Source organism: Danio rerio, chromosome 21 (genome assembly GCF_052040795.2).
Source record: "Danio rerio strain M-AB ecotype USA chromosome 21, GRCz13ab, whole genome shotgun sequence".
Classification (NCBI taxonomy): Eukaryota; Metazoa; Chordata; class Actinopteri; order Cypriniformes; family Danionidae; genus Danio; species Danio rerio.
Genome location: NC_141041.1, coordinates 21145116 through 21157132, shown reverse-complemented (window position 1 = coordinate 21157132; position 12017 = coordinate 21145116). Strand labels below are relative to the sequence as shown.

Here is a 12017-nt window from a genome sequence, read left to right as displayed (position 1 = left end):
AAGCATGCAGAGGTTAGTGGGTTCATGTTTAGAGGGAAAAGTGTTGGATATTTTTATAACAGCATGGGGCTTTACAGTCTCGGCCTACTGACCCCCTAGTGCTTTCAGTCACGTGACAGCCATTGATCAGCAAGGGGTGCATGCATGCCCCAGTAGCCGGCCATGATTGGTCCAAACAGGTAGTTCACGTGAACACAGGCTGATCGTCTGCAAAAATGTAATTGTGGTACCGGTAAGCTAAGAAAGTCACTCATGCCCCACGAGGCTTTTACTGAGCGTTGAAGCTGCGTTCACTTACAAGAGACACTGGGCTTGATGAAGAAGTTTGACCTAATTTAAATGCCGTAACACAGGTATGCATTAACTTGTGCTTTTCAGGTTGCTTCTTTGTAATTAATTTTAAACATAAAAGGAATTACAAGTGAATGCACTGCATTGAATCGTGCCCCAGCACGCAGGCTTTTTTAATATAAGAAGGGAGGAAACTTTATTAAACACTGTCGTGCTCAGGGAAACAGCTACAAACCAGGAAGAACATGACACAAAACGACAAAAATGATATAACGCTTTAAAAACATATGGAAAAACTATATCGCATGCGTTTTCGTTTTTAAAAAGATTCGCCGATTAAAACAGCTGGAGTTGACCGTAGACGAAGGAAGCAGCATGATAAAGCGTGATGGTATTTTGGACCCGGGAGAAAGTTGAAACTGCAAATGAGCTCCAACAGGTGTGAATCTAACGATTTGTTTCATTCATGTTTATTGTGATTATCTACGATATCAATTAAACCACTTTCTTATAAAAATAAAAGGTGAGTTTATCTCGTGCTTTACCTAATCAGGCGGAACAATGTTACATTGTTCCAGACCGTATATGGAAACAAGCTTAGACTTGCTGTGTGGTAAAAGTTTGTTTCATGTAATAGTTGGCTTAAATTAAGTTATATTTCTATATTTGGATGTTTATAAGTTTGTAAAATCTACAATAACTAAAATTACTTGCACCATTACTAAATAAAGAAGACGATTTATGCATAGTTGTGCGTGAATTTAATGTAGTCATCAATAGTTATTTAAACAACTTTAAATCATATAAATGTTCGTTAATGTTAACAGTGTATAGCTTAGTTGTTCTTACAAGTGTGTCCATTATAGGCCATACACCACAATCAATATGAGACTGATACAAGTGCACTGTAAAAATAATGCAACAGCCCTCCACATCTTTCCAGACATGACGTTGTAAGTTATGTAACTCGCTTGTCATTGCATAAACTGAGAGTATTACAGCTCACCTTGTCTCCCAATACTCTCAAAATGTAGGCTTTCATAAAGATATTGTCAATTACTATTAGTAATATATCCTTGCATATAGTCCAGCTTGGCTTATGTGCATATATTTCTTCTAATTATAACGTTTTATAATTTATGAACACTAGAGGGTGCACACTATCTTTGTGTAGTACAACCTCTCTGGGTTTCAATATCCACTCTCCGGCCTCGAGCTAAGATAAACTTGTTTGACTTGTAGACCCACTTACTGCAGTCGTTTGCGTAATGTTTAATTCTTTCATAGAGTCTATATTAAACCCTAGTTGCTGTGCATAAAGGTTTAATTGCTTCATACTGAGCCTATATGAGTTACTTCATCCTGAGTTACTTTAAAGTATGAGGGTGAAATTTAAATTAGTCATGCATTGGAAGATTTCATCAGCAGTATTCACAGACCAGGGGTGCACTCTTTAAGCTTCTCTTTAGCTTTTTAGCTTCTTTTTGAGGGAAGCTAATTTTTAGGAATGCAAACCTCTCGTGATGTATTAATTTGGTTACTAATACATGTTTTTTTTATTTTATTTTAGTGCACGTAGCTGCCCTCCCAAAGAATCTACCATGCCTATCGAACTGGCCATGTCGCTTTATCTGTCAAGCGATGAGTTCCTGAACCCAAGGGCATCTAAATACAGCGGGCCCTTGCAGCCATGTCTAAACCAGTGTCAAAGCTCCAAAATTAGTTTTAGCTCTCTTAAGGAGCAGTCCGAGTTCAATGGGGTCAGCAGAGCCTTGATGATACCTGGCAGGGCCAAAAAACATGTCTCTTTTGCTGATCACAAGGGCCTCGCTCTGACCGTGGTGAAGATATTCTCTGAATTCGATGACCCCATTGACATTCCAGACAACATCGATAATTTTTTCACCTCTTCGCTGACTGTATCAGAAGGAAAGGACAAATTAACCCTCGATTTTGAGCAGCCGTCTGCTGATTACTTGAAATTCCGTCAACGAATAGAAAATGATCATGTCTGTCTCGAACACTGCATGCTTAAGGAGAAATCTATAATGGGCACAGTCAAAGTCAAGAACATTTCCTTTGAGAAGTCTGTTAAGCTTCGCATTACATTTGACACTTGGAAGAACCACACAGATGTAGAATGCCAGTACGTAAAGGACACTTACACCGGCTCAAACCGGGACACTTTTTCATTTGAAGCTAGTTTGCCTGAACAGGTGCCCTCACATGAACGCATCGAGTTCGCTATTTGCTATGAGGTCAATGGTGATACACTCTGGGATAACAACCAAGGAAAGAATTACAGAATCATTCAGTCAGCACTGAGGAAGAGTTCAAATGAATCTAACGGTGGGCATCAGCAATATTCCCAGAGCGACTGGGACATTCATTTTGACCGATATGGCAGCCCCAGATGCTCCCGTGGAATCTTTCCCCATTGGCCAAGCTATGTTGGATATGAAGATATCGGCCCATATTATTAAGAATCTACTTTTGGCGTAGTCTATCATGCGCGCTTATCCAGAAGACATTGTGATGAATGCCACTTCAAAATGACACTTTAAAAAACACAGCAGGTTTGATGTTCTAATCCAAGAACTTGTCGGACTCTGAAGCCATATAGACTCTTGAGATATTTATTGTTAATAATGGATTACATTGTGCAACAAAATGAGTCCTGTTTTTAAAAATACTGTTCCTGGTGCGATACTAATGTAATTATGCGGGTAAATTTGTTTATTTCTAGTGCCTGTCAAATGCTAGTTTTTGCGCAGGGTTGTGTAAATATTTGGGTTTGCGTTGACCTGTAAAAATAATACAATGTTAAATAGTGTAAGTGTCAGTGAATCTGCAGGCCAGTATGTTTGCTGTAAATCATGAAGAAAAATTTATTGACATGTTTGATTTTTTTTTTTTTCGAGAGAAAGACCAATTCCTAAAGGCAGCATCACTTGACGAACAAAAAGAGAAGAAATGTGTTATTTCCCTAAAAAATGTGAGATTAGAGATGAACTCAGTTTACATACATTGATGCAAATTTTTTCATATATATATTTTTAATGTACAACTCTAAAGGTATTTACATTTCTGTATTTTAATTGACTATGGTTTATTCTCACTGTAATTGACTGCACAACAGGATATTGATATTAGTGATTGTTAATGTGTATTATGATGACATTTGTTCTTGGTAATGTATGCACTTTAATTTTTTGCAGTGTTTAATTTCTTGTCACCCATTTTAAATTGTGAATGCAGGTTTGACAGAACCACTTGAAAAAATGTTGTAAAAAAGTTCTCTCAGCGGTATTCGGTATGTTCAAATGTTGTGCATTTTAATGCAATGTTTTAAATGTTCATAGTCATTGAAAATTTCAAATAAAGTATTAGCAGATGAAAGAATTGATTTGTCTGACTCCTTGTTGAAGGTCAACACAAAGTCAATACCGTTTGGTTTAAAGTTTGTATATTTGTCGTTTTTGGTTCACTAAATAAAACAAATGGGCAGTTGGACACTCCTTGACTGGCATGTCCAGGCTCATGTAGGTGTGTTCAGGCAAGTTGGAACTGAACTTTGGAGGACAGTGGCACTTCACGACCTTGTTTGGAGACTCTTCTTAAAAAAAAAAATAAAAAAAAAGATGTTTTTGATAAATAGACACATTTCTTTGATAACTGTGTTCCTGACACCACTGTCAGTATTTTTTTTTTCAGTTTGTTTATAATCTATGAACAGTTGTATTGTTTTTTTTTTGTATTATCAATTGTATAGTGCCTGAGTTTTAATGGACCTGTGTTGCCAATACTAATAAAAAAAGGAAGTTGACGCTTGGTAAGATTTTTATTATTTAAAGTAAGCAGTGGACTGCATTATTTTTATTATGTGCAATAAAATAATCAGAAAATTGATGGGGCTTTTATTTTATAAATGCTCGACCATTACTCTGACTACTTCCTGTGGAAGTTGAAACGTCAGTGAGGGTCAGCGGCTGCGTGATTCACGTTTGAGAAACTAACTGCACGCAACCAGAAGTTTTACTATCAGGCACCTATTTAAATCAAAATGTACATACAGCAAACTGAAGACATCGAGACGAGCATTTAGTGTTGAAATATTTTAAAGTGGATTAAGTACATGTAACGTTAGAGACACCACGACGCTTAACGCGCGAAACCAGATGTGAGTGTTTCTGAAATGATCTAACGTTAACTTACTAGACTGTCAGATCTGATGGAGACGAAGGAAAAGAGCCGTAAACCTCCAAATACGACTCCACAGTCTGAAGGAGATCAGGAGGATCAACCCTGTCCTGATGTAAGTATTAACTTACACATCAACAACAGCAGTAACTTCACTTAGAGACTGTCAGTATCGCTTAGCTTTAGCTAACATCAATGTGTAACGTTATGTCAAAAACAAAAATGGGCTTTTTAGCACCAGAGGGATAAAACTCTTAATTTATATATTTTGTTTAAAGTCAGTTCTGAAAGTGAACACATAACGTTATATCATATTATTCAGGGTGTTGGCGGGGTCTTAAAATATCATAAATCTTAAGAACCGTAAAAGTCTTAAATTTACTGAAATATTGTGTTGTACGTCCTAAATCTTTTAAAACAGGTCTTCATTTTCCTTTTTCATGTATAGCTACCCATTAACACCTTTACAATCACCAACAATCCATCTCAATAAAACTTTTTATTTAGGTAATCTTTAACTCTATTTATCATAATTAATTATTTTCCTCATAATATGTTTAAACGTTCCCCATCTGAGGACTGTTGTGCATGCAGTTTATTAGTTTATTATATTTTTTTAAACATTTGTAAAAATTTCTTTTAGAAAGTTTATACTGAAAAAAGTGTATGTTCACAACTAGAGCTTGCTTGTTTTGACATAATATTAAAAATATGTATTTAAAATATTTTAATTTGTTATTTTAATAAATTATCATAGTATTATTAAATATAGTACATTATAACAAAACATTGACAGAGCAAATATAAATATTTTCCATCTGGGCCATTTTAAAAAGTCGTTGGTGTTTAGTCCTGTATAAGCCTAAAATTAAAAAGTCTTAAATTTAACTTGCAAACCTGCAAAAACCCAACAGAAAATCAATATTACAGATCATAAACTTACTTGGTAGATGACAAAATTGGTTATAAGTGTTATAAATGCACCAGTAAGACATAAAGTCGTACATTTTCTCGCTTACATTATTGGATTGTAAGAAAGAAAATCATTACATGTCAACTACTTGCATTAATGACTAAATTGTTTGTAAAAGAAACATTCCCATTCTCGCCTTACATTTACATGATTAGCCTCTGTCCAATTTTGACCACTTTTCTGGTGAGGCTTTATTAATATAGGTTATGCTAGCAAGATGTAGTTTGTTGATGTTGACGTTGTTGATATAACTAATATCTGTAGAGGCATAAATTATTTATTATTTTACAACATTGAGGAAAAAAATCTGTAACTAATAGAATGAGACAACAACACTAAACAATGCTGTTGTTTTTTTATTTCTCTTGTAGACTTCCTGTGAAAAAAATGAAGATCAGGAGCCTTCCTCACCAAAACAGGGAGAGTTCAGTGATCCGGTGTATAAAGAGATTGCATTGGCAAATGGTGCCATCAACCGAATGAACAGAGAAGAGTTGCGTGCGAAATGCACAGAGCTGAAACTTGACACACGGTAATAAGAGCTATTTGTTTTATATAGTTGCTTTACCTGATGCCGTATTAGGGTCAACGTGTTTTTCAACCACACATTAGAATGTGTCTTCTTTACTTTATTATTTTATGCGCAAAAAACTGTGCCAATCATACATTATTGTCCTGATTTATAGAAGACCACTGAAGTGTCACTCAGTGTAGTGTCATTCAGTGCAACTATGGTTTATACTCTAAAAAGTCTTGTTGAGCATATTTAGAACAAGAATTGCTTGATGCCATATTAAAAGACTATATTTAATAGTTGCAATGCAGCCACAAAATATTAAGCAATTTTCATTTTAAGTCGTTGTACCACTTGATTTTACTCATTTGTCAGCAAAAAGCTTTTAATCAATTAAAATGTAATACAATTGAATATGACGACTTTTATATAGTTCTAATTACAAATCAGAATTAATATGGTAACTTGTTTTTACATTAATTTATTTGTTAAGTTTTTAGTGATAAAAAACATTTTTATTTTACCCATATTTTCCACACGGCGACATTAAAGTAGGCATTTTAATTGCATTTGATTTACTTTCTATGAACGTGAAATGGTTTCTTATTTGTAACGCATTCACTCATACAGTTTGTCTTTACTTTGCCTTTTTAGTGGAGTTAATGATGTCCTAAGGAAGCGCCTCAAAAGCTACTACAAAAAGCAGAAGTTGATGCATTCACCTGCTGCAGAAGGGAACAGTGACATGTACTTTGACTACATCTGTGTGGTGGATTTTGAAGCAACATGCGAAGAGAATAACCCACCAGACTACCTCCATGAAATCATTGAGTTCCCCATGGTGTTGATCGACACACACACACTGGAGATTGTGAGTTGGTGAGGGAGCGGTCTGGCAACCTTGTGCATGATTCTTGCCAGGCAAAAATGATTCCATAAAGTGTAGTCTAGTAATTTCTGATTTCAAAGCATTTCTTCAAGTGTATTTTTGTTAGGAATGTTCAAATAAGTTGTGTTCGAATCTCATTCTTGTCATTGCAGGTAGACTCGTTTCAGGAGTATGTGAAGCCAGTGCTGCACCCACAGCTCTCTGAGTTTTGTGTAAAACTTACCGGAATAACGCAGGCAAGATTTAACAAACTGTGTATTTAGTTAAGTGGTTATTTAATTTGCATACAATTAAATATAAAATGGCGATTCAGTGGCGCAATAGATAGTGCTGTTGCCTCACAGCAAGAAGGTTGCTGATTCGAGCCTCGGCTGGGTGAGTTGGCGTTTCTGTGTGGAGTTGTGTAGAGTTGCTCCGGTTTCCCCCACAGTCCAAAGACATGCACTACAGTTGAATTGGGTTGGCTAAATTGTCCCTAGTGTATGAGTGTGAATGAGTCTGTATGGATGTTTCCCAGAGATGGGTTGCAGCTGGAAGGGCATCCGCTGCATAAAACGAATTAATAAAGGGACTGAGCCAAAAAGAAAAATGAATGAATGAATAAATATACAATTGTATATGCAAGTTTAGGATTGGTTCAATTCAATTCCTGTTTATTTCTATCACGCTTTTACAATGTAGATTATTTCAAAGTAGCTTAACATAGATTTTCAGTCCAGTTTTTAGAATTGAAGTGAAGTTTAATTTAGTTCAGTTCAGGGTGTTTTCAATTTCACTGCTGAAAGTCCGATCACTGAAGAGCAAATCCATCGATGCGCAGTTCCACAAGTCCCAGACCAAGCAAGCTAGTGGCAACAGTACATTTGATGCATTCAAAAAAATCTCTAAATGTTTTGGAATATATTAAAATAGAAACTGTCCTTTTAAACTACTTATAGTTCATGATTTGTTATTAGTCTATTTTAATCAAATAAATGCTTCCTTAAAGAGAAATTAGAGACATTAGAGAAATTGTAACAATTACACTAGGGCTGCTTGATATTGCAAAAGTGTGACATTGTGATATTTAATTTTTCTGCGTTAAGCATTGTAGTATAGGATATTCTCATAAGGTAATTTAAATAGCACTATTTGATGGTTCTCTAAGAAGTCTAACAGTATTCAGATTCAGAAATTGAATAATAACGCTTTTCTTACTTTGCTTTGTCTTGTTTATAGTCCAAATATCTAAAAGTTCTTAATTCAAGTAAAAAATAATGTTTCGAGTTTTTCCACAAAACAAACTAGACTATCTGTCAGTGCGGCAAGTAAAATGATTTTGTTTTTGCTTTATAATGTAAATATTTGGACTAGAGATAAGACAAAAATTCTAAGTAAGAAAAACCTTTTTTAAGTTTCTAGCTCCTTCTCAGCTTTAATTTAGACTCAACATTGCATATCTTGCAATGCGACTTTTGCGGATTCACACATTATGATGTCAGGATGTCAGTGCTGAAACGATATATTGTGCAGCACTAAATTATACAGACCACAAACCTCTGAGTAGTACATGATTTTCATGCTTTTCATATAGATTTGTCTTATTTTAGTATTATATTATTATGTCTTTACAGTATATAGTTTTATCTTAATGTTGAATGGAAGGCAATAGCTCAAACTTTAATATCTTATTCTCAATTATTTTCCAGGAAATGGTGGATGAGGCAAAAACATTCCATCAAGTTTTAAAGAGAGCAATTTCTTGGCTTCAGGAAAAAGAACTGGGCACAAAATACAAATATATGTTTTTGACAGACGGGTGAGGATGAAACTGACATTTTAATCTCTATTACAAATAAATGCACAACAGAGATGCAAGCAAAGTTATTAGCAAAGTGTCTCCAGGAAAATGTTGTATTAATGCTAAAAATCTTATTTTATTTATATGTTAATTTGTTTGTTGTTTTTAATTGTATATTTATTAATGAAATGTTCTTGCCATAAAAATTGTTGCCAACATGGCATTAAAATAAATTTCATCATCATCATTAAATGCACAACGAAATTTACCAAACAGCTCACTAGTCTTGTCTGTGCAGGTCTTGGGACATGGGGAAATTTCTTCATACACAGTGCAAACTGAGTCGCATCAGATACCCACAGTTTGCCAGAAAATGGATCAATATCAGAAAGTCTTATGGGAATTTTTATAAGGTTTGTTTTCCTTTTTACTACATCGCATGGTAATAGAAGAAAAGATGGGATTGAAAATAGGCCTGTTTACACCTGGTGTTTTTCATTGATCTGATCACAAGAGGGCGACACTAAACCGATATACATGGAGTCTAAAACATCAACTTGTCCATTGTCATGCAATTCCAAAAATCTTGTCGTCTATCCATATTTTAGGAACAACAAATATTATCATGGCTTCTAGTTGATCATTTGGTATCAGATGTGGCTTGAATGAAAAATTATTTACCAAATTTACTAAAATTAAATATGATTATACCTTTTTGATTTTCAATTATTTAATTAGGACAGTAAGATCTGACTTTGCTTAGACAAAAATCTTGTCACTTAACAGAAATAATGTACAGTATAGAATATAAAGTCATGGTGCAGTGGAAAATATTGAATATTGTATTGTATTGAATATTGTGTGGACTGCATCCATACAGCACTGCAATGACTCAGATAACATTAGTAGAGTCATCTGGAATGCCAAAGAAAATGTTCTTGCAGGACTCCCAGAGTTCATCAAGATTCTTTGTATTCACCTTCAATGCCTGCTTCATCTTACCCCAGATATGCTCAATAATGTTCATGACTGGTGACTGGACTGGCCAATCCTGGAGCACCTTGACCTTATTTGCTTTCAGGAACTTTGATGTGGAGTCTGAAGTATGAGAATAAACACTATCCTGCTAAAGAATTTGCCCTCTCCTGTGGTTTGTTATGTGAAGAGCAGCTCAAATGTCTTGATACATCAGGCTGTTGATGTTGCCATCCACTCTACAGATCTCTCACATGCACCCATACTGACTGTGACCCCAAACCATGATTTTTCCTTCACCAAACTTGACTGATTGCTGTATGAATCTTCGGTCCATGCAGGTTCCAATAGATCTTCTGCAGTATTTGTGATGCAACTCAACAGGCGATTCATAGGAAAAATCGACCTTCTGCCTTTTTTTTTAAATGATCAACTAAAGTCAAGTTATTATTGATTGCTTTTATAACTGGGATCGACAAGACTTTTGTCAGTCAGTATAGTCAAAAAACATCTGATCTGCTTTCATCGTGTAGACACTTCTATGGTTCAATGTGTTTGATTGACCTAATTCTCAAACATTAAATTATTCAAGCTAAATTTGCAAAAAGCACATTTTCTTTGCCATTCCTGATTGTAACACAAGCACAAAGCAATTTGGATCTATCAAAGCAGAAATGTTGCTTCTCTCTATATTGCGTTCTGTTGTGTCCTTTCACATTCCTATTCTACAATATTATACTGAAAGTGGACAAAATTGACAGAAAAAACCCCAAAACATTTGTCAACAACAATCCCTTGTCTACATGTGATCCCACTGACCAAAATGCATCAAGGACCAAGTAATTTTGACATCTAAATTGTATAGAATTTATGATATGAAAAATGAAAGGTGAAAAATATAATATTCAGTGTATGTTCTGAATCTCTCAGGTTCCTCGTACTCAGACGAAGCTGATCTGCATGCTGGAGAATCTGGGGATGGAGTACGATGGACGTCCGCACTGTGGTCTAGATGACTCACGCAACATTGCCAGAATCGCCATCCACATGCTGAAGGACGGCTGTCAGCTGAGGGTGAATGAGTGCTTGCATTCAGGAGAACCGCGGAGCGTGCCTATCTCTGCCCCTATTGAAGGAGCACCAGCACCTCAGCCCCCCAAAAAACGAGACTAGAAAGACTCTTTGCCAAAAAAATAACAACAAATATGAAAACCTGCCATGTTGTGGAAAAATGATCTAGATTAATAAATATTGAAATATTTGCTGAGAGAATTGTACATCATAACAGATGATGAAGCTTCACCATTACAGCAAATTGGTTTCATGTACTGTATTTGGAACTTGCTCCTGAGAAACATACACTGCAGGAAGTGTTTTTTTCAAGCCTCATGGGTAATTAGTAATTGTTGTATTTTTTAAAATCCCTATTGCACATACATTTTGCAGCTCTGCTCTACATGTATTATTTTGCCAATAAACTTTTTAGTGATGGTGAGATTGTACAATAGTATTGTTATTATTAATGTTATCAATTTTACAAGAGAAGAGATGTAACATTTATATATTATTTTAATTCCTGTAATCTTTATATTTGCTGGTGCATTACGTTGTGCTTATGTATTCAGGTACTTTACCCTTTTTGTCAAAGTTTAGATCTGTTTTGGTTATGCAATGAGATTTGTCAACACAAAGTTCACAGCTTCTGGCATCCATATCTAATTTCCCAAGGCCATGAAATAACCTTGATAGGAAAGCTGAGCATGAATCACAACCATTCTAATAGACTGAAGTCCTTTTTAATGTTATTGGTGTATGTAAATACATAAATTATATAATAGGAGAGTATGTTGCTATTTCTGTTTGTTTAATTAGAATGATGCACTCACTTATCAACAGTAATGCAGCTTCGCATGATGTCCAGCAGAGGGCGTCAGATAACTTCTGGAAATAAACATAAACACCACCAAGCCCACTAATAATAAAGTCAACAAGGAGACAGGAGGGCTTTCCCCCAAATAAGGTTGTTTCTTTACTTATACTTTTATTTATATCAAATATTTGCTACAATATACTATTTATTTATAATATTTTGTTTCGGTTTGTTTGTGCAAAGACTAAAGTGAATGCAAGCGTGATCCAGCTGTATCTCTTCATGTGGTGTGTTCTAGAAGCGTGCTGTTATTTACATTGGTCGACGCTCGGTGCTATAAACATGATGTGATTTACTGTTGGTTAAACCAAAACAACCGAAATGAGATTACCTTCACACCCCATCTTTAGTGCACGCGACACTGCTCAAAACCGCTGTCAACACGCGACGCGTCTGTCGTCATCATCCAGCTGACCAATCAATACCTTGTTTTAGCCAAGCGTCGCGTTTCGGTCGGCGTAAAGA

General features: G+C 35.4%; 2 protein-coding genes across 4 annotated transcripts; both read left to right on the top strand.

The window, feature by feature from the left end:
- Positions 1–239: 239 nt before the first annotated feature.
- Positions 240–3693, top strand: ppp1r3b (protein phosphatase 1, regulatory subunit 3B). 2 transcript variants are annotated; one of them, XM_087299223.1, is made up of 3 exons: positions 240–353; positions 619–730; positions 1862–3693. In XM_087299223.1, the coding sequence occupies exons 2-3, from the start codon at positions 717–719 to the stop codon at positions 2772–2774; spliced, it is 927 nt and encodes a 308-aa protein (XP_087155349.1). In that variant the 5' UTR covers positions 240–353; positions 619–716; the 3' UTR covers positions 2775–3693.
- Positions 3694–4248: 555 nt separating this feature from the next.
- On the top strand, positions 4249–11122 carry eri1 (exoribonuclease 1). 2 transcript variants are annotated; one of them, NM_001020614.1, is given in 7 exon segments: positions 4249–4606; positions 5836–5996; positions 6633–6849; positions 7020–7103; positions 8556–8665; positions 8946–9060; positions 10553–11122. In NM_001020614.1, coding segments are annotated over 7 exon segments (1014 nt in total). In that variant the 5' UTR covers positions 4249–4522; the 3' UTR covers positions 10796–11122.
- The last annotated feature ends 895 nt before the right edge of the window (positions 11123–12017 follow it).